Below are 22,534 nucleotides of genomic sequence, written 5' to 3'. Positions count from 1 at the left end.
GCTCTAGCCCGTGGCCGGCCTGCTATGTGGGATGTGTCATTTGGGGCGCACATATTTCTAAATCTTGGGCCTACGTTTCTCCAATTATTGCTTTCTTTCTTCCTTTCCTTGTGGTGTGTGTGTGTGTGTGTGTGTGTGTGTGTGTGTGTGTGTGTGGTCACACATATGTACCCTCACATGAGCACTCATGTACAGATGTGCACACATGTGTAGGTGCTGTCGCCCATGCAAGGATATAGAGGTCAAAGACTCATGTCAAGATGTCTTTCCTCAATCACTTCCATGCCTTATGTTTTTGAGACAGGGTATCTCACTGAACTAGGAGCCTGGCTGCCCATCAAGGCCCTGGTCCCTGCTGCCCAGTGCTGACACTGCAGGCACATGCTGCCATGCCCAGGCTCTTACTTCAGTTCTGGGGATTTGAACCCAAGTCCTCATTCTTGGATAGCCAGAACTCCACCCACTGAGCCATCTCCTCCAGACCCCCAGTTTTCCTACTTGTAAAACAAGTGTATGCCATGCAATGATCTCTAAAATTCTTTGGCTTCTGCTATAATGACACCCTGGAGGCCTGAGCTGTGTAACCAGAGGCTGCCACATCAAGGGCTCTGGGAAGCAGGGACGCGCGTTCACTCACCTGACAGGGTCAAGGGCTTGGAGAGCCTCATGAGAGCAATGTCATAATCGTCCTGCTCATCGGTGTAGTTGCCATTGATGATGATCTGGGAGATAGAAGCAGCCTCAGGCAGATGGTGCAAGTCGCTGGTGCCTGCATACACCTTCCACCCCTCCAGAATCTTCTCCCGGGTCCTACAAGAGCCACAGAATATGAAAGCTATCCAGTTATATACCTGGCAGAGTTCACTGGCCGAATCCACTACACACGGCGAGCCAAAGCAGGAGCACCAGCCTGGAGACAGGAGGATGGACAAAATGACCTCTGGAGGTAGATGAGATAGAGCTCTTATGAAGCCCTAAACCATCTGGCAGTCTCCTCATAATTGTTCTGAATTGGCTGTCCTGTGTCTTAGAGTATGAAAAGGCAAAGGAATAAGCAATTCCTGTGTGGGGGATTCACTCCACTACCTCATCCGCCTGACACTAAGGATGAAGTCTAGGCAGTGGAACAGATGCCATCAGCCATGGAGATTTAGACAGGACAAGGTAGCGAAGATTCTTTAACCAGGGAGCCATTGTGCACAAGGTCTGTGCTATAGGTCCCTACAGGCTGCTAGGGACTCTCAGAAGGCAACTGTACCACCCCCCTGCTACCTCTGTTCCTCAAGCCTTGATACAGCACCCCTGATTTTCAGACTCTTCTGCTGTTGCTGAGGGAGATGGCAAGGAGCCGGGGCTTCACTCTGTTTGCTCTTCAGGGAGATGATCTGGAGGTTTTTTTCTAGCTTGCCCCACTTTTTCTTGGGGCCTCGTTTTTTTCATCCTTGGCCCAAGCTCAGAACCAAACCCTCATTTGCACTTGATCTTTTGAGCAGTAGCTGAGTTGCCTGACCCTGGGGAACTAGGCTTAGTCATAGACTAAAGCATCTATAAGTCCTTCCCGGTGGCTCCAGGTCCCCAGCAGCATGTAACCAAGGGCCCCTCAGGCACTTACACAAAGAAGCAGTGGGCAGCCGTGAGCACCCACTGGGCATCGATGAGTGTGCCCCCGCAGATGTGGGTGGTGCCGAAGTGTAGGCTGACTTGCCAGGGCCACTTGCTCTCTGAGGTCAGAGCCCCTCCCACGATCCGCCCGGTCATCGCTCTCAGACCACAGTCTGGGGGGAGATGGAGAGGACAGAACATGACATATGCTTCTTTTAGAACCTCTCCCATTCTTCTTGAGCTCAAGGCAGGCATGAGTAGGCCTATTCTGAAGGGCAGCCTTTGTCCACAGAGTCTAATGTGGCACATCTATCCCCTGTCCAAGCAGAAGCAGTACAAGGTGGTCTTAACCTTCTGGTGTTTCCTACCAGGAAGTCTGAGCCCAGGCGGCTTCTGCCTTGTCCCCTTTCTTTTTCTCTCTTTCTTTCATTAATCTGGCAAATGCTTACTTCATGCTCAATGCTTCGGCACTGAGTCTGGCTTGGTTATCAGGTTGAGTCCCAGGGCTGTCATCAAGGGCTCAGAAAAGCAACAAATGCTATCACAAGCCCAAGTTGATGAGCACTTGTATGGCAATCTCTCATTTCAAAATGAAGGAGAAATATACTTCCTATGATACACAGCTGGGTTTGCACAGGGAGCAACTCTGAAATGAGTCAAGCCCAGGACAAGGAGGGCAGCCGGCTTCGTATGTTCAGACATGGGGCTTTTCTGCTTGCAGAGGAAAGAGAGAGAGAGAGAGAGAGAGAGAGAGAGAGAGAGAGAGAGAGAGACAGAGAGACAGAGAGACAGAGAGACAGAGAGACAGAGAGAGACAGAGAGGAGAGAGAGAGAGAGGGAGAGGGAGAGAGACAGAGAGACAGAGAGACAGAGAGACAGAGAGAGACAGAGAGACAGAGAGACAGAGAGACAGAGAGGAGAGAGAGGGAGAGGGAGAGGGAGAGGGAGAGAGAGAGAGAGAGAGAGAGAGAGAGAGAGAGAGAGAGAGAGAGAGAGAGAGAGAGAGAGAGAAGAGCCCAGTGGCCCTGCACCCTGGCTTCACCAGCTAGGGTTTAGGGCTCAACGCCCAGGCCAGATATCAGCTCTCTACAAGGGACTGTGACTAATGGCAATTGCCTTGTGGGGCTTTCAAAGTCAGTAAATACAGCCATGTCTATACAGACACAAGTATGGTACCCTCCATGGACAAGCACTCAAATGAGTGCTGACACAAAGCTCTCAGCTAGCCCCGCCACCTGCTAGCCTCCCTCCGTTCTCAGCCCCTACCAAAAGTCCTGGAGACTCATATGACTCCCTTGGAACGACAGGTTGCAGGACCCCAAGATCAGAGGGAAGAGAAGGGGAGTGTTACCCACTCTACCCCAATGTCTTACGGAGTCTCTGGTTCTGAAGCAGACTCACTGGCTTGGGTCCCAGGAGCAACCATCTTCCTTAGAAAGATTCCATCCCTTTGCCCCAGATAGCCCTTCATCCCACCCCCATAGGCCATGGTTCCAAAAAGAAGAATAGCTTACGGGAACACTGGAGGGAGACATACCGCTGGGAAGGGCATTCCGACCTGCAGTACGGGACACGAAAGGCGAGAGGAGGCATGGTCAGTAGCTGCCTCCTCTTCCTGACTGGTACCTGCTCAGATCCTGCCCCGCTAACAGAAGCGGAGAGCCAACCCTTCCCTCTCCTAGCAGGGCTTTTCTCCAGGAAGGTGGATGTGAGCAAACGCTCCAACACCGTTCCCCTCCCCTCCAAGCTTTCCCACGGTGAGCCGCACACAGCATCTGAACCCAAGGAAGCCTCCATGGCCCCAGCCTCCTTCTACAACTAAAGCCGACCTCAGTGAGCCTCCTCTACAGCCCCATGCTTCTCAACGTAGCATGCAGAGGGCCTACCCCCAAAGCAGGCCCCGAGGGACCATGTCTCAACTGGAGGCTTGCTTCTTCTCTTCCCCTCACATTGGGTAAGCAGGGCTAGGCTGGAAGACTGACTCCCATCTTCCTCAGCAGGGAGCTTGGGACAAAGAGGGACGGTAGGGCGAAGATGGCAGGAGGGGGCCGCGGCTTCCCAGATGCACCTCCTGGGCCCTCACGGCTTGTACTTGTCAGACCCTTCCCTGCTCCTGTCCCCGGTGATGCATCTTTTAATCCAAACACCTAGTTCTCTGGAACCCTAAGGTTTTTTTAGTCACCCTTAGAGATTAGGAGGCAGGAACCTCTGACCTTGGGGTGATCTCTGCACCAGATCTCAGACAAGAGCTTTTAAGCCCAAGGTGGTCATAGTGCTCCTGGCTTTAGCAATGGAGCCTTGGAGTCTGGGCCCCAGGATGACAGAGGGACTCCCGACTCTAAGCACCCTCCAGCAGTCCCTGTTTGTTTGCACACAGAGAGTTAGTCGGGGTGTTCCACTGCACCTGTAGAGGCTTTCCTGGATGGTGGAGTTGTATTCAGAGAGTAAGAAGCTGCTGGTGATGTCCCTGTGGGCCACCTCGGTTGTTCGGTAAGCACTGCAAAAAAGGAGGGAAGAATGAATACCGTGGTAGGCAGCAGGACCCAAGCCCTGCGGCGGCATTAGAGCCACACACAGCCTTTCATTTCAGACTGAGGTCCACTTGAACGGCCTGTGCAGTGGCCACTCCAGCATAGCTTTCAAAGCCCAGCTCCACCACATGTTCTGCGCCTACCAGCCCTACGACTGACCCAGCAGCTGTCCAGGATGGTGTGGGTCTGGCCACATCACCAGTCCCTGGTTAGAAAAGCATATTCTTGGCTCTGCCTCAGACCTAGAGAAACAGCTCTGGGAGGCACCCAGGCACCCATGATTTAACAGCTCCAGAGAGGGTTGAGGCATCGTTGACTTTGAGAATACACATCTAGCCTTTTATAGCTGGAGTAGCTGGTTTTTATGTCAACTTGACACCAGCAAGGGTCATCTGGGAAGAAGAACTCTTAGCTAAGAAAAATGCCTCCATAGGCTTGGCCTGTAGGCAAGTTAGTAGTCTGTAGGCTATTTTCTTCCTTAATGATTGATCTGGAAGGGCCAGGCTCACTATAAGTGGTGCCACCCGGGGCAGGTGGTACCAAGCTAAGTATATATATATGCAAGCAGGAGGATGAGGTCTCCTTCATGGCCTCTGCCTTCAGCTCCTGCCTCCAGGTTCCTGCCCCAACTTTCTTCAATGATAGAGTGTGAGCTCCTCAAATTGTCTTTGGTCATAATGTTTTATCACAGCAACAGAAACCCTAACTATCCAAACTGTGACCCATAGTCCAGTGGCATCAGCACTGCCCTAAGCCTACTGAGCATCAGCCTACATGCTCAAGGTCCCCCGGGAAGTGACCCAGTGTATATGAAGGTGACTCTTAAAGCAGCACCCCTCTGAATCACCTTGGGCATTTGCTAAAAAAAAAAAAAAAAAAAAAAAAAAAAAGTTCTTAGTTTTAATCCTAAAGATTCAGTTTGGGAGGGACATTTTCAGAAGAACCCCAGTGATTCCAGAATGTTCTACTCTCTGCTCAGAACTTATATACATTTCTAGAACATTCTACATCCTCCTGTGAACTGGGCCTGTGAATATGCAGTTCCTCTAAGCAAGCACAGTTAGAAGTCTTCTCCATCCCGCCCCAACAGGACCCCACTCATCCCCTTGGGTGGGATTGCTGGGATAAGCCGCCTTTCCCACATCACACTAGAGGGTCTTGTCTTATTCTCTTGTGCCTATGTGTCACATGGTCTCCTAGAAGCTCTGAGGATGCTCTTTGCATAAATGGCATTCAGAGAGAATGCTGAGGGCTATCAGACCTGCATGAGATGACACAGTGGCTCAGAGACAAAGGCACCCAAGTCTTCAGAATGGATCAGTCGGTCCCTCCTTTACCCACCAAGGGCTGAGGTGGCGGCAGAGAACTAGCTCTGAGTGCTAGCTCCAACCCTGTCTTTCTAGGTGTTTCTTCTAAGGGTCACCCACAGCCTCACACTCATCCATCTACCCCGAAACCACTCAGCTTCAGAACAGAGAGAGAGAGAGAGAGAGAGAGAGAGAGAGAGAGAGAGAGAGAGAGAGAGAGGAGAGAGAGGCCTGAGGCTCCAGCTCAGCTGCCAAAGTGCTTGCTGCAAAAGCGAGAGGGCTCATGTGAAAGGCAGGCGTGGAGGGAGCTCATAATCCCAGCGCTGGGAAGTAGATACAGGCAGATCCCAGGCGCTCAGTGGCAGCCATCCCAGCTTACCTCACAAGCTTCAGCCTAAATAAGAGAGTTTCTCTCAGCAAACAAGGTGGCTGACTCCTGAGAAACACCCGAGGGTGACCCTCGGGCCTCCACATATGTATGCACATTCCTGTGTAACCACACACACAACTCAGACGAAAATGGTGAGTGGAGGTGCCTATATGGGCTTCAGGCAGGACGCGCCTTCAAGTAGGAAGGGTCAGTCACTTCCTGCTTCACTCACCAATACTGGCTTCTTGGTGTAAAGCTTCTATAGCTAATGTGTCACGTCATAGGACTTGGCCGAATCACACTGGTCCTACTTGTTTCTTATTCAGGGAGTTTTATAACCAAGTCACAACTATGGCCTCTTCTGAGCTCCTAGTGCTCACAGAGCCATCCCAGAACCACTCAGTGTGGTGGTGGCCATGAGGGTGCTTTCACAAGCATAGCTCCCCCTGACACCCAGCAGATCCCTTTTTCAATGCCTTGGTTGGGGGTGGGGGTAGTCCTGAGTTGGTAGGATCAGCCAAGTTCCTGCAAAGCCCTTCTCTTTTTTTTTTTCTCTCTCTCCCTCCCTTCCTCCCTCTTTCCTTTCTTCCTTCTTCCTTTAACATTTTTGAGACAGATTCTCTCTGTGTAGCCACGCTGGACTGATTCGATGCTCACCTGTCAAAGCCCAGCTGCTGGCAGGTCCTCTTGGAGTCGGTGTCGTCCCAGCTGCTGCTGCAGACAGGAAGCCACTCGCCAGACGACCCCGAGTAGACCTTCAGCAGAGACTTGTCCCAGTCGAACCTGACTGCAGAGCAGAAAAGGGCAGAGAAGGGTCTCAGAGCCCAGGAAGCTCCAAGCTCGGGAGAGTAAGTTGTGAGAGGCTCCTGGGAGAAGCGTGGGAAAGCTGCCCAAGAAGTGATAGCTGGGCGGCCACGACCTTCAGTAAGCACAGAGCTGAAGAGAAGGAGCGGCGGCTGGGCAGCTGTTCATCCAGCAAGACTCAGGAGGCCATTTCTGGGAGACGGATAAGCATCTCACCCTGAGGCAGTGACATGCTCAGAGAAGGTGATGAGGGGCATAGGACCACTGATCTGAGTGTGTGTTCATAGGACGGGCTTGGCCGCAGCTAGGTGCAGTCATGGTCAAGGGCTTATGTATTAATAAATGGGAAGGTGAAAGGACGAATAGCCACACCCCTTAGCAAGGGTATTAAAACTGTACAAGCATAACCATAGAGGGCAAGAGCTCAGCAGGTCTTTGTGCTCAACTAGGACATTAAGAAACCACAGGGGTCACAAGTGGGAGGTCTGCCGAACAAAGAGGAATGGCCAGATTTTCTGTTTCTCTCTGTCTCACTGAGTTTCAGGTTTTTATGTGCCACCAATCTTGCCCAGTCCATTCTTTTTTAAAAAATTAGAAGTCAAAAGCCCTAGGAAGCAGGTCATTTATCCATGACACTCAAAATCAAGTTTCAAATCTTTGTCTGTTGTGACTCAAACCAAGATCTTCTGGTTTTCTGCCCATTGCTTTTGCCTGAGCCATGATATTCCACAATATTGTGTGCACTAGCCAGATACATACAGATGTAGGCAGCACATGCTCTCATGCTCACACACACACACACACACACACATACACACACACGCACACACGCACACATGCACACATGCACACATTCACATATACACACAAGCATGCACGTGCACACATGCACACACATGTATGCACGCACGTGGACACACATGCACACGCGTGTGCACACACACAAGTGCACACACATGTGTATACACACACATGTATGCACACACGCATGCACACCCACAGGCATGCACACACGCACATACTTCCCCATGCCCAGCTTCTTACCACAGCCCAGCTCGTCACTCTTCATCTTGCAGTCTACCACTCCATCACAGCGAACTGCATGCTTGGGGCAACTCTCCATCGGCTCTTTGTACTTGATCCCTGTGTGGCCTCGCCAGAAGTAGACTGGAAAACAAAACAAACAGCAGACAGCTGGCTACCACCAACGCGAAGACAGGATTCTCAGCAGCCCAAGGCTCTGGGGATTCTCAGACACCGACCTGCAATCCCTCTTGGACTCTGGGGCTCCCGTCCCCCATCTGTATGGAAAGAAAGGCTGCTCAGGAATGTTCTAGAAAGCTCCTGCAATCAGGGAAACCCAGACACTTGAACAGCTAGCTACCAAGAGAGAAAGGAAAAAGACCAAGAGAAATGATGAGACAGGGACATGGGTCCTACTTTGGAAGCTTCCTTACCCCTATGTGCTGGATGACCTAGTAGAAAACGTCTCCTCCTGTATCCCAGAGTTCCCTCTTAAACCCCCCTCTTCTCTGACACACACACACACACACACACACACACAGAGAGAGAGAGAGAGAGAGAGAGAGAGAGAGAGAGAGAGAGAGAGAGAGAGAAAAGCAGAGAGACAGAGAAACAGAGAGAGAGAGAGACAGAGGTGGGGAGGAATGCTGCCATCTGGTCTGTCTTCTCAATTGATACCACGATGCCAGCCTCAGCAGTTCCTAGGCTTGCATCCTCCTCCATCACCCCTAAACATGGACTCCCTGTACTTGGTCCTTCACTGCTTCTCTTCATGCCTTTCAGTGTCTTCCTACTCAGCAGGCAACTCCAGGTAGCTGATTTCCAAATGTGCAAGGACACTTCTCGCACCCTCTGTGGGAACCAGCTCCCTGTCTTCCTCTGCCTCCAACACCAGTCTCTTTTCAAACCTGAGCTGTCACTCTAGTGCCCAGAGACACCTCCCTGTGGAGCCCCACAGCCCTATCATTTACCGCCTCACCCAACCTCCCAGCCTCTGCCATCTCCCCAGCTCCCCTCAGTCTCTGTCACTCAAGGGAAGGCCACCTGCGGAGACAGCCCCTTCTCAGTCCAGACACGCGTCTATCCTAACCCCTCAGGGCTGCATGCTCTCCTCACAGTGTCCTGCCCTCCTCCTTGCTCACCCTAGACGCTTGAAGTTCTAGGGAGCCCTCAGTGTCCCACTCACAGTGCTTGGGGACGCGACACATAAGAGGAGCACTGTGCAGTGTTTGTGGATGAAGTGGAACCAGGAGGCCAGGCTTGGCCCTACAGACCCTACTACCTCTCTGGCCTCCATGAAGGAGCTGCAGGAAATACTACAGAACCAGCTGAGAGCCTGGAGACTACTTGGTGAGGCTGCCCTTGAGTGTCTCATGTCCCTTCCATGGGTCACTCCCTCTGTTCTCAGAAACAAAGGACTCTGCTGGCAAAGGGAGAAGGAATGGACGGGTCTCAGCCCGAGGAAACTGGAGGCCATCGCATGCGTTGTGATAATGATCACATCATCTGGGTTGGGAAACCAAGGCTCAAAATGTTAATTAACTTGCTGAAGTCATACAGCACAAGGGACGCAGAGATAGGATGCCGGGGCCTCTGTCCTGTAGTCGTGATATGATGGCACACAGACTCTTCCTTTAACAGCCGTGCCACCAGAAGTTCCCATGAGCCCTTCTGTCCCTCCATTTGTCATCTCATGCTGCCTCTTCTATAGAGTCTCTCTTCCGAGCCTAAACGCAAAGCTTTCTGGCTTCGTGTAGCTGAACAGATGGGCCCCTGGCTCTCAAATGTGCATCTCCCCTCTGGGTAGATGGATTGCTTCCCTCTACCCAATGTAGGCCTTGGCCACCTGTGCCCCTTCCCCTCCCCCACCTCTGACGTTTAGGAGATCTTACGTATCTCATCTGAAATTGCCTGCACCCTAACCCGTGCCTCTGTCACTTATTCCTCACAGTCACGTTGAGATCACACAGCCTGACTTACTTCTAGCTCCGTTTTCTCGGGAGTGAGTGACCTTCCTGGAACAGAACAACATGATACATGTTCGTCTTTGCTCCCTTCTACCTTCCCCTCTGGGCTGGCTTCTGATGGATTCCTGATCAAAGCACCTGGGACATGTCCTGGGTTTTTTTTTTTTTCCAAAGGACAACATGAGGGGCCTGAATCCAGACAGCACACATGGCCCTTCAACCTTCAGCGGCAGGAGAGTGGGGGTGGGGTGGGGGTGGGGTAGGGGGGGTTCATTGTTTTATGGAATGTTGGTTTTCATTGATAGCTGCTTGTTTTCAGGGTGAGATTTTTATGCCAAGAACTGTGCACTGCTCTCACACAGTCCTCCTGGTCTGGGCAAAGTGGAATAAGATGTCATGACGTATGTGCTGAATTGAATGGTTAAGGATGAACAGCATCCCATTCAAAGAGACTGAACCGGAGCCCAGACTAGTTAATGTAATTGTTCCAGTGTATCATCAGAATCCATCTGCACTGATGGGCCCAAACCCAGAAGCCCACGACACCCCACACTCTTACCCCAGTCATCTCAAAGGAGCCTGATATCCCAGGATCCAAGATCCCTGTGGTATGACTCCATGCCTGACCCCACTCCATTCTGCGATGGAGCCAACCCAAACCCACCCTGTCCCCTCTGTTCGACTCACAGAGAAGGATGAGCGAGATCACCAGGCTAATGAGAAGGATGACACACCCGATGAGTGGCAGCTGTTTCTGGGTCTCTTGCCAGGAGATCTTGGGCAAACTGAGACCTAAGAACAGGGTGGTAGGGAAGGAAAGCTGCTGAGGAGGAGTGTGGCATGGTGGAAGACCAAGAAGGAAGCAAAACTGGCTCCTGAGCGTCCTGATACAGCTCCGCCCCTCCCCCATACAGTCCTCTTATGGAGCCCCTCCTCCAGGACCCTCCTCTAAGCCAGGCACCAGGCATGCGGTCTGTCACTTCATCCTCATAGCATCCCCTGAGCTTATTAGGTACATTCTGTCGATTGGAAAACAGGCTCGTGGAAATGAAAGGAGTTAGCCAAAGTCACTAAGCTAGTGATTGGCAGGACAGAGATTCAAATGCAATTTCTCATTCTAAGATCCATGCCACCAAAGTGCCTCTCCTACCCTGGATAGGGAAAGGCTAGGATGGTCCCCAAACCTTAGGTGTTTCTTCATAGTCAAGTAGCAACTAGGCCTGACTATATTGGGGGAGGGGAGAGAGGCAACAGGGATGAGCTAAGGCCTGGGGTAAATGGAAACAGTTTCCCAAGGGGTAGAGCCAAGCCTTGAGGTCCACTGGCCTCCTGGACTTCCTGGCAGATGAACTGCTGAACTTGAACCCCTCCCCACCCCCACAAGTTTGGCAGCTTGGAGTGGACAGAGTTCTTCTCATTCTTCTTCCTCTATGTATGAGCGGGCATGCTGATCACTACCGTGCACGACCCAGCAGAAATGCAGGTCAGCCAAAGGAAACAGAAGCCCTTGCTCTTGAAGTCGGAGTTCTACCCGGAGCAGGGCAGCCCCAGCATTCCACCTGGACAGCTCTGGAGCTCAGCAGTGAGCACACTGCCTCCTTGCTCCTGGCCCCTACCCCGCTCCTCCTTTTGCCTACGTTTTCACTGTGACATCATGGTCCCTTTCTACCCTCACCCCTCCAGTCATCCCTGCCCCCCTCCCCCGCCCCGCCCCGTGTTCCACTCTGACTGTCCGCCATGTCATTATCCCAGGGGCGTGAGGAGCAGAGTTCTCACTGAGAGCTTCCCTCTGCCCAAAGATACTGCCCTGGTTCTCTGCCTTCCCTGGAATGGCCCCCTTACCTGGGCTCTCCCTGGTGGCCCTGGTGGCTGGTGCTGACCTGGCAGGAGGTACCCGGATGGGGACAGCCCCCACTGGTGTTGCTCTAACAAGGTACACTCTCGTTGGGGAGGATGTCGTGGAGGCTGACCTGGCAGATGATGACCTGCCCGATGATGACCTGGAAGGAGATGCCCCAGCTGGAGATGCCCGGGCTGGGGAAGCCTGCGGAGGAGGTGTCCTTGCTGGAGATGCCCGGGCTGGGGAAGCCTGTGGAGGAGGTGTCCTTGCTGGAGAAGCATTCTGCAAATAGAATGAAGAGCAGTCTTGTCCCTGCCCCCAGCCAGCCTGTCCCAGCTGTGGTGAGTGGTAGATGAATACTCTGGGGCAAGTGGCAGGGGACAGAGGAAGGCCTGTGCTTGAATATATTCAACACAAGCCCTGAGCAGTGCAGCTCAAAGTTCTCCTCTTGAGAACATCTGACACAACCAGCATCACTGTCTCTTATGAGTGGGACACAGAGAATACACTTCTTAAATCTTCTCCTCCAGGAATCCGAGGCAGTCGGTTTGGCCACATCTTTGTTTTATTGGGGCCTGCGTGTTGGATTTGAGGATGATTTTGACCATGCTCAAGGCAGGGACAAGAGATTCTTGTCCATAGGGAGGTACTGGGGCCCCATCAGTGGAAGAGGCGGGTACACATGGGTACCCTTATTCCCTCTGGCTGCACAGGGATGCCTCTGAATGTGTTTGGGGACATTCAGGCAGCTGCTTCTGCTGTTCCAGGTGTTCTGACACTGAGGCTACCCTCTTGCGGGTGTTGTCTGAAGAACAGATTTCCAAAGCAAGTAGGCTCACCTCTGACCCCTATGAGGGGTGTGGGGACAAGGAAGGTCAAACTAGACAAGACATTTGGTTTTAGAGGTGCTGAGAGTTGACCCCCAGGCACTGCGTATGGTAGGAAAATGCTCTATTATTGAAGTACACCCCTTACCCAAACTTGGCTTTGGGCACACTGGGCAACGACTCTGCCCCTGAGTGAGTCCCTCACCTGAGACTGCACTTGATGACAGTCAGGCAGCCCTCAGCCTCAACCCTGGGCCTGTCCTCTCACAGCAAGAGGACTGGAGCCAGGCACCCAATCACTTAAGCTTTTTGTTCATTTATAAAATAGTCTGGCTCTAATTAGGGAAGTCCCCACCAGGGCCCAGGATACAGGAGCCACCTACTAAGTAATGGTTTCCTCGACTCTGTCTTTTCCGTACTCAGGATCAAGAGAGCGTGGTTCGACAGCCATGGGGTATGGAGAAAAGAGTGTTGGAAGAAAACACAAATTATGGTACTTCATTTAGAGGGAAGGGCCTCAGTGACGTGACCCTTCCAGCAGTGGTGGCCTGAGTCTTGGCTCCTGGCAGGGATCTGGCATTACAGAACCCTTATTGGTGTCCATTCTTATAAATTCACTTCAAATCATCCCCAGTACTGGGGAAATTCCTATGATTTGATACAATAAAATACACTTTAGAATCTACAACCAACCTTCCTGTCTGTAGCCTTGTGGGGGTCCTAACCTCATCCCAAGAGCTAGTAATATTTCTAGCAGCTCATTTTCTTAGAGTTGGATTACCAAAACTGTGTAGGCAGGATCCCACCCTGAGGCAGAAGGAGAAATTGTTGGTGCTATCTTCTGGACACAGGCACAGGGCACTCACTGTGCATTTGAAACATGACGAAAGAGCTGGGATCTGGGGCCCTGCAAGGCAAGAGCCCCACTTGGGGGCTGAGGCGGGGCCCAGGGGCTTCTTGGTGGGAACTTGACCTTGTGGTACTTTTTATTGTCAATTATGGTTATTGTCCCCCACCCTGCATCCCTGACCCCCCCCCCACCGCCCCCCCCCCCCGGTTGGAGTCTTGTGACCCAGAACTGCAGCTGGTCAGGGTTACAACTATGCCCGAACTGAGCTGCGTGACATGAGCAAGTGACTTCACCCCTTTCCACACCAGCTTCCTTATCTGCAAGATGTGGGTAATCACCCTGCTTGGTATCTCGGTAGTCATAGATGAGACATGCAAAGCACATGTACACAGTGAGGGCTGCGGAGACGCCGGCTGCTGCAGTGGGTCTGTTTGTTTCTTTAAGAACGCCTGGCTTGAAATCGGTCTGTTTGAGTAGGGCTGTGCCCATCCCCTACCGGGTTTTCTTGGGCAGGTCATCAAGAGCCCGTCAGAGCTTGTTTTACATGTACGAACAGGGCCGACCTCATCTCCTCCGTCTACGATCAGAGGTCTATGTGAACAATCCTGGACTGTACATGAGGGTCAAGCTCTGAAGAAGATAATAGCCCATGAGGCGCCTTACTTGGTCCCATGTCAATCTGCTACTGGCTCTTTTTAGTTGTCATGGTTAGCTCCACCCCTCAGATATTGGAACTGAGGGCTGAAGAAGTAGATCAATGAGTAATAGCGATTGCTGCCACGCCTGAGAACCAGAGTTCAGTTCCTGAAACCCACACGGTAGAGCTAACTGACATACTGCAAGCTGTCTTCTGGCCTCCATACGAGTATACCATATTATACATACACATTTAAGAAATTAATAATCAAAAGGTGATCAATTTTCAAATTTCCAGGTCAATTAAGGAAGAGGGCTTGGGTTCTAGCTAAACTAGTTTGTGACCAGTGATGTCGCAAATGACCCCAGGGTGTCCCTCGTCTCTCCAGGGCTCACCATCTTCAGTTTCACACATGCTATTCAGTCTGGTGCTCACAAGGGTCTTGGTGGAAAAAAAACTGGTAAGAATGGTCATGCTTGGCCTCTCTCTTTAGTTTCGTTTGTTTGTTTGTCTGCTTGCTCGTTGAGAGAGGGTCTCATATAGCTCAGGCTAGCCTTGAACTCTTAGTGTAGCCAGAGATGACCTTGGAGTTCTGATCTATCTGCAGGTGTGATCCCGTGATCCTCGCACCTCATCCCAAAGGGAAGAAATGACAGAAGTAGGTCTGGAGGACGGAAGGCTGAGGTGGTCCCGGCAAAGTCCAGGGCATTAAAACCGAGGAGAGTGTGAAGTCGGGGTGAGGAAGAGAGTGAGAACAGAGAAGAAGTTGGCCAGCGAGGTGGGAAAAGTCAGTAGAAGCCAGACTAGGTAACCCTGAAAAACTAGCAGGTGACCCTGAGTTGGAGGGCATTCAGCATCAGCCTTGACAGCGTCAGCACGCTATTACGTGAGCCAGGGTGAAAGTTGGGTAATGTAGGCCCCGCAAACCTGTGCAAGAGGAGAGACCTAGAATCCCAAAATCGGAATGAGAAATGCCACTTGGAGAACGTGTGTGAGTCCCAGGAGGATGTCAGGAAGGAAGAGGAGGCCAGAGGCCCGAGGAGAGCAGCTTCTGAACTTTGACCCAGACTTCACAGGACATTGGGGAGCACCGTGGCAATACCAGAGCCCACAGCCTCCCTCTTCGTGCGTCTCCCGGCCTGCCACTCCACCCAGCTGGAACAGCTTCCTGATGTCTAACCTACAACGGCACTAACTCATTTCCTCCCCCTCCATCCTTGGAAAGCAACTGCGGCTATGTCATCCTCCCATACGGAGACATGACCTCGCCCTGACAACAGATGGGGCTCCAGGAAGGGAGGAGACTTCTCTAAGTCCCTAGGTACTAAGGCAGAGCTAGGAGACCAAAAACTCAGGCCTCCCAATCCCCGCAAAAAGAACCCATGACCCAGTCCTTTCAGGCCCCTGCCCTTCCCACAGCCCCCTGCAGACCAGAGGCTGTTCAAGCCACATGGACAGCTGTCTAGGACAGAGTCAGCACCTGGATAACTTGAGCCATTTCCTACTGCTACCATTCATTCCTTCTGACCCCAGCCCCGTGGTCCCTAGAGTAACAGTTGACCATCAAATGAATTGCGTACCAGCCACTGCCAAGGCTCCCGCTTGTGCCTGACAAGCTCTGGGTGCATTGTTCACAGCTTGTTGGACTTTCTAGAGGTTCTGGTGCATCATGGGAGAACAGGAGGGCAGAAAGCTGGACATGGCTGTGTGTGGCTGTCCCCCTGGTGTTGGGAGTACTGAGACTCTGATCTCTAGAGCTCTCCAGTCACAGACTAACAGGATCAGTGAGCTTCTGGTTCAAGGAGAGCCCTTGTCTTAAAGCAATAAGGAAGACAGCAATAATGAAAGACAGTGGACATGTTGCTCTGACCTCCATGTCCTCATATAGCTGCACGTGCACATCCATGCACCACACACACACACACACACACACACACACACACACACACACACTTTTTCCAAAGTCCTATATAGCAGAAAAGGGGCTACATAAAGACTCCCAAGGCCCCCATTTTTAATCCTGTGCCCACTCTCCTTTGGCTCCCACACAAGCACTCTGCACCCGCAATTGAACGGAACACGTTTGTGATTTCTCTTGGTGTTGGGTGGGAGTTATCTAACAGCCCCTGACCTCCCCTGCATGTCCTGTGGGGTCAGCCAGTTAGCTAACTGCCGCTGCAGGCTGAGCCCTTGGCTTCCCCGCACCATGCAGACCACTAGAAAGAGCTCTACACAAGCTTTACATGCTGGGCCCAGGAAATGTCCAGTGGCCACTTCAGTGTCAGCCCATTATCAAAGACAGGCCTGTGGAATCTTCCTCCCAAGGCCACTTCCAAGGCCACTCCCAAGTCCTCACTCTGGGGATATACTAGGACAGAAGGACCTTGAAGCCCCCACTGATCTACGCTTTCTTTCAGGATGAATTGGCCAAGGTCCAGAGGGGCTCTGGATGTACCCAGGATGCCAGCTTGAGGCAGTGGCAGAGCCACAGATCCAGTCCCACTCTCATGCTGCTTCTTAATGCTGTACCCACCCTAGCCTTCTTCCTACCACCCCGCAGTGAGCAAGACCAGACTTAGGCTCTGGAGCACTGCTCTTTCCCAGAAACCCTGAGTTCTAAGGACTGTCAAAGGAGGAGGTGTGTGGGCTAGACCACAATCAGAGCCCAGCATTCTTTGTGGTTTTTTTGAGAACTTTGCTATATAGCCCCACCTGGCCTGGAACTCACAATCCTCCTGCCTCTGCCTTTCATGTACTAGAAGAATAAGTATATGCCTCGCCTTGTCCTGCCTGGGAGCTCCCTTTGTCAAGGCCTGAAAGTTCTTGTCTATGGAAGACTGGGGAGAGGGAGGAGGGACAAGGGGAAGCTGTGATGAGGGAGCTCTGACCCCGCCCCCATGAGGACCAGACTGGCCTGAGACGAAGCCAGGTTTCACTGTGCCCCCTTAGGGCATGGGTCTCCCCTACTCTCTTCCTTTAGAGAACTCCATAGACACAAGGTCCCTCAAGATGCAGACCGTTCTCCATTGCCTCCTCCCCAAACACACGGCTGGCCTTCCCCGGGACACATACACAGAAGTCAGGAACCCCCGCCAGCCTGCTCGGCAGACTCTGCGTGAAGCACAGAAGCTTCTGTTCTTAGCTAGCTGTGTGGGTTAAGGGACAGTTATGTCCCCGCCATGCTCTCAGCTCCTTCATGCCTACGAAGGGATTGACAGCTGATTTCCAGGGGTCCCCATAAGTTATAAGTTCTCAGGGAGATACCATGGGGCCCGGCCACGGGCCTTTATGGTGGGGCTTGAGCCCTTTTCTCACTCACCACAGACAGAGATTCACATGTTCTCATGCAACGGCCTCGCTCCGAAATTTCATTTGAATAAAAGAAGCAGCTGCTTCAAGGACTTGAAAATGACTGCCTTGGGTGAGCATCCCAGTTTCTTTAGCTTAGGATGCCTTGATGCATGAAAGAAACCAGAAGCATCCACTAGATCACACCTCACGGTTCCCTTGATGGCTCATTCATTCATTCATTCATTCATTCACTCATTCACCAACGACTTTAGAGAATACGGTGTGTGGGCCCGGGGAGATGGCTCATGGGGCAAAAGTATTGCCATGAAGGCATGAAGATCTGAGTTCAAATCCCAAGAATCCACGGAAAGCCAAACATAGTGGTACACATCTGTAACCCCCCCAGTGCTCCTGTGATGAGATGGGAGGCAGAGGCAGGAGAATCCCTGGAAGGACGTTGGTCAGTTAGCCTGAAGTATGTGTGCAACGGCAGAAATGAGACTGTCTCAAGCAAGGACCAACACTCAAGGTTGTCCTCTGACTCCCACATAAACACTGTACACATACACACACACACACACAGAGAGAGAGAGAGAGAGAGAGAGAGAGAGAGAGAGAGAGAGAGAGAGAGCCCACAACACTCATACATTACATTAAGATTAAAAATGAAATCTAGACTTCCGCTCCAGACCTTGCATAGTGAGTAACGAAGCCCAGGAGTTGGCCTAGCTCTCTTTTTCTCAGGCTGCCGGGAAGATGGCAGACATTCAGACAGAGTGTGCTTACCAAAAGCAGCCTACAGTCTTTCAAAACAAGAAGCATGTTTTGCTGGGAGAAACCGGCAAGGAAAAACTCCCTTGGTACTACAAAAAACATCTGTCTAGGCTTCAAGACGCCCATGGAGGCCATCAAGGGCACCTACATAGACAAGAAACGCCCCTTCACTGGTAACATCTCCATCCGAGGTCAGATCCTGTCTGGTGTCGTGACCAGGATGAAGACGCAGAGGACCGTTGTCATTGGCTGGGACTACAATCTCTTTGAGATGTACCACAAGAACATGCTTGTGCACCTGTCCTCTGTTTCAGGGATGTACAGATCAGCGACACTGTCATCTTGGGAGAGTGCAGGCCCCTATGCAAGTCTGTTTGATTCAATGTGCTCAAGGTCACCAAGGCTGCTGGCACCAGGAAGCAGTTTCAGAAGTTCTAAGGGGACTCTGGCCTGCTCCTCGGAACAAATAAAGTTATTTTCCAACTTAAAAAAAAAAACAACTAAATACTGAGTGCATCAGGGTATTTCCTGACTTTGTTTCCCTGCTAAGCCTGTCCTGTCTGCAGATGCAGGTGTAGTGACAGTATAGCACTAGGACCCAGTGGGTGCTTTGGGCTGTCCCCAGTGGAGAAGCCTTCACCTACCTAGGGCCTCCAAGGCCTCTGTGGTGTTTTCCCACCTGTCCAGCTGCCAGTGTACAGTCCACCCGCATTGTTGCTGGCCCAGGAGGAAGCTGTGTTGCCAAAACAAAACACTTAAGCTAAGTGGCCATTGTTACATCAGCCAGCCTTCCCACCCAGCACGGAGCCCGACATGCACTCCCACGTATTCACACTAAGTCACAGGGGACGAGACAGAATGAGGCTCGGTGGGGTGTGCCAGGTGCATGCTGATCAGCGCCAGTGACAGCATGAAACAGATGTTCCAGGTGAGGGGTGTGGCCCTACAGGACAAAGGCAAGCTGTTGGAGGTGCCTCCAGTTTGGGGCTGTGGGATGACAAGGGGTCCTGGGTGTACTGGTCTGCAATCTTGGGAACCTGAGAAGCTGAGAAGCCTCCTGGGGAGGGTATGCGTGTTGGCTCACGCTGTGCCTCACATGTCCTCACATACAGCTAGCTGCATGCAGGAACTCGCAGCATAAGACTGTTCTCCAAAGGACCGTTGCTAGATCAATGGGCTGACCTCAGTCCTCTTAGAAGGCACTACACCTCCCCAAGCACTGAAAAGCGTGGCCCACTTGGCAGAAGCACAAGGTCTTCACATTTGGCAAGAACAGCACCTACACCCAGTGGGACACAGTTACGATCCAATTTGCATCATTCCCGCAACTGCCAGGGAAACAGAAAGGGATCTCGGGGGCCATTTGTCCAACCCTCTTCTCTGGCAGGTGGGGAGACAGAGGAGAACAGTCTGTCCCAGTTCAGGGGAGCCAGCACTGGACTCAATATAGAGAAGGCGACAAGAAAGCCACACGTCAAGACTGGACCGTATCTGCAATCTATGGTATATCAGATGACACTGTAAAGGAGCTTTAACACACAGAAGACGTTGAGACTCCTTGAGACAGGTATTCCATTTTACAGATGAAGACACCAAGGGACAGGAAGCTAAAGTGACTGGGTCCTGTCACTTCTGCCTACCATACCAAGTGGCTCTTCCTTGGGTTCTTTTCCAATCGTGGTCTTGCTATCTAGTCCAGGCTGGCCTGGGACTAACTCTCCATCCTCCTGCCTCCACCTCCAGCACAGCTTGGGTAGCAGGAAGGTGCTACCCACCTCAGCCAGCTCTATTTTCCTTTTGAATACAAAAAAGCAGGGTGCCTTCTCCACTCCTTTTTAAGAGCCTTCTGAAGGTCCAGCATGTCCTGCGAGAATGCCAACAGCTCCAACCCACACCACTTCCTCTCTTTGTGGGAAGAACAAAGCATCTCTCTGCCGTTGAGCCCTCACAGGGGAAGCTCAACATTTAATTAACCTCTAGTGTCTTGTCTTTTTTTTTTTTTTTTTTTTTTTTTTTTTTTTTTTTTGAGACAGGGTCTCACTATATAGTCATGGCTGTCCTGGAACTGCCTATGTAGACCAGGCTGGCTCCAAAATCACAAAGATCCACCTGTTTCTGCCTTCGTGGTGTTAGAATTTTGTACACCACCACACCTGACTTCTCCATCCCACTCTTATTTAATCTTAAGAAATCTGAGCCAGGTGGCCAGGTGGTAGTGGTAAATGCCTTGGGACAGGTGCTCCATTTTACAGATGGAGACACCAAGGGACAGGAAGCTAAAGGGACTGCCCACTCTTGTTTAATCTTAAGAAATCTGAGCCAGGTGGTCAAGCAGTAGTGGCAAATGCCTTTAGTCCCAGCACTTGGGAGGCAGAAGCAGGAAATAATTTTGAGTTTGAGGCCAGCCTGGCCTACAAAACAAATTCCAGGACAGTCTGGGCTATGTAGATAAACCCTTTCTTTAAAAAACCGAAAATGAAGAAGAAAAAAAGAAAAGCAATCCGCTGTGGACCAGATTAGGGGACAGCTATAAGCTCCTTGCTCTACCCTGACTCACTGTCTAGGGGTTCACCTGGAATAAGAAGGCACCTTTATGACCCTTGAATAATGGGATGGCTCAGCTCGCTCATTCCAAGAAATGCTTAGACCCTCCACAGTGCTCACAGGACCTACCAGACCTCTGACACTTAACTCATCCGTTTGGCCATGGCATGTCCCTCCAGCCACCTTCCACACTGGAGCCTAACTCTGGAGGGGGGTGGGGCGGATAAATTCCCCAAATGGATGTCACCTCTGTAACTTCATTCCAGGGAAGGGGCAAGCTCTCTGCCCACCACCAACATGAAGTCACCACCGTTCCCCAACACGAAGCCACCACCATTTAGATAGCTCAATTGTCTTCTTTGGATCTGGGGGACTAGCGCATTCCCAAGGAAGACCACCATGGCTGTGACTGTGGTGCCCCATGCTTTCTACAAACTACCATCCCTGCCTGTGTAACCCCTTTCCTCTGACCATGAAGACGTGAGCCAAAAAAAAAAAAAAAAAAAAAAAAAAAAAGCAGAGCAGAGGGCATGGGGAGAAGAGCCGAGAGGAGTCTGGAATAGTGGGAGAGATGACAGGGCCCTCAGCAGGATCATACCCCGGTTCAGCATGGACCACAAGCTAGCAGGAGCAGAGAGCATGGGATGGGTTGAGTTTCTTCAAGCCTAGGGCTTGTTAGACTTTCTAGAGCCTCAGATTCCACAATAACAATAGAATAACCCCCCCAAATGTAGAAATAAGGGGGGAAACGGGACCTAAAGAGAAGTTAAGGAAAAAAAGGCACACTGAACAAAGCTTTGTGGATACCTGGTGTGTGTGTGCATGATCCTTCTTTACCCGGGACAGCCCCATTTCTCTCTAGCACCCCTAAAAGCAGCAGAAGAAAGAAGCCTGAGATGTAGCAGAGGACACTGTGGTTAGACTTATAAAAGCACTTCCTGTGTACATTAAGTCTCTAGTAAATGACCTAGGGTAGATGAAAATCTTAGATGTACATTAAAAAAAAAATCGCGTCTTACTAGGAAGGTTTAGAAGTCTACTTAGGAAATATTCCCTGAAGATGAATTAAAATAATCTTGGTTCTCAAGCCAGCAAAAAGTAATTTAGATTAAATAAGATCCTCAAGCAACAAAGCCAACCACATAGCAGCAGAGATGCCACAGCCCTGTCCAGGCCTCAGCCACACAGCCCAGGGGTGCCTAGTAGCGAGACCTCATACTTTATTGGTTTCTCCTCCTAAGATCTCCTTCTAGGGACTAAGATGAAAGAAGGCTGAGAGTTCTGGATCTCAGGCAGCTTCCAGCTAGCCGAGGCATTGTATTTCCCCTAAACCCAGGGCAGGCCTTGGCAGCGCCCAGCCTGTCTCCAGCCTGTCCTTGCTCCTCGGCCTGAAAGAGTCTGGGAGGTGTCGGAGCAACTCACCGGGTGGCTGCCTCTGTCCATGGTGTAAGAGGATGCGTCTTCCAGGCTCAGCTGATACCAAGGGTAAGATCCATGTTGGCTCCTGGGTCCCCCAACATGTGGGGAAAAAGAGGCTGAGGGCTGAGGGCCGGCCCCCACAGATGGGGCGGGGAAGTTGCTCGGATGTGAGGTAACTCGGCTATAAACAACCTAGAACTTGCCAGACCTGTCCTTCAGCCCCATGCCAGGCCATCCCAGTTACTCAGCTAATACCTGGGCTCTTGAAACTGCCACCACGGGAGCTTATGTGGAGCCTCTCTGTGTGGGGTCCTCTTCACCTCCCCTCCCAGAGGGTTCCAGACAGACTTAGGGACCATGAGCAGCCCTTAAGATGCGTGCATCTGAACCCTCCAGGAATGGCTCTGTCTCCGCATTATGTTCATTTCCAAGTGCCCCCTATGTCCAAAGCCCAAATCTGGGCACATGAGGTGGACGTTTTTGTTTCTATATTCTGTTTATTTTTATGAAAACTCCTAACCACCCCCTCAAAAATGAAATCAGATGGTTTTGAATTATGCACGTAATGAATTACCTCCATTGACAGCAATAAAATATTATGAACTATATCAAAACCAATTACTATAAAACATGTAAGCATTTGAATGGAAACCGGTCCAGGGAATATTAGGCTGACTCATGACCATCCTGATTGGCACAGGAAAACGAAATGAAAGAAGAGACGCCCGCCCTAAACCCGCAGCAGCTG

The 22,534-nt window shown here is 51.4% G+C and overlaps 1 protein-coding gene and 1 pseudogene across 5 annotated transcripts in view; one reads left to right on the top strand and one right to left on the bottom strand.

The window, feature by feature from the left end:
- Positions 1-21,951, bottom strand: part of TMPRSS13 (transmembrane serine protease 13) — a 30,806-nt gene extending 8,855 nt beyond the window's left edge. Inside the window, exons 1-10 of one of the 4 annotated variants that reach the window (XM_084783944.1) lie at positions 21,790-21,951; positions 11,447-11,726; positions 10,292-10,396; positions 7,877-7,915; positions 7,659-7,781; positions 6,468-6,597; positions 4,007-4,099; positions 3,117-3,160; positions 1,613-1,775; positions 638-810 (exon numbers count right to left, since the gene is read on the bottom strand). In XM_084783944.1, the coding sequence (XP_084640070.1) occupies positions 638-810; positions 1,613-1,775; positions 3,117-3,160; positions 4,007-4,099; positions 6,468-6,597; positions 7,659-7,781; positions 7,877-7,915; positions 10,292-10,396; positions 11,447-11,726; positions 21,790-21,810 (1,171 nt within the window). In that variant the 5' untranslated portion in view covers positions 21,811-21,951. The remainder of the gene's footprint in view (positions 1-637; positions 811-1,612; positions 1,776-3,116; positions 3,161-4,006; positions 4,100-6,467; positions 6,598-7,658; positions 7,782-7,876; positions 7,916-10,291; positions 10,397-11,446; positions 11,727-21,789) is intronic. The other 3 variants (XM_084783946.1, XM_084783945.1, XM_084783947.1) reach the window with 3 other exon arrangements.
- LOC311597455 (small ribosomal subunit protein uS17-like) lies at positions 17,741-18,261 on the top strand (annotated as a pseudogene). Its single transcript has one exon. The product of its transcript is annotated as a small ribosomal subunit protein uS17-like (transcript).
- Positions 21,952-22,534: the final 583 nt, after the last annotated feature.

Source organism: Acomys minous (genome assembly GCF_964271855.1).
Source record: "Acomys minous genome assembly, chromosome: 5".
Classification (NCBI taxonomy): Eukaryota; Metazoa; Chordata; class Mammalia; order Rodentia; family Muridae; genus Acomys; species Acomys minous.
This window is presented reverse-complemented; position numbering and strand designations above follow the sequence as displayed.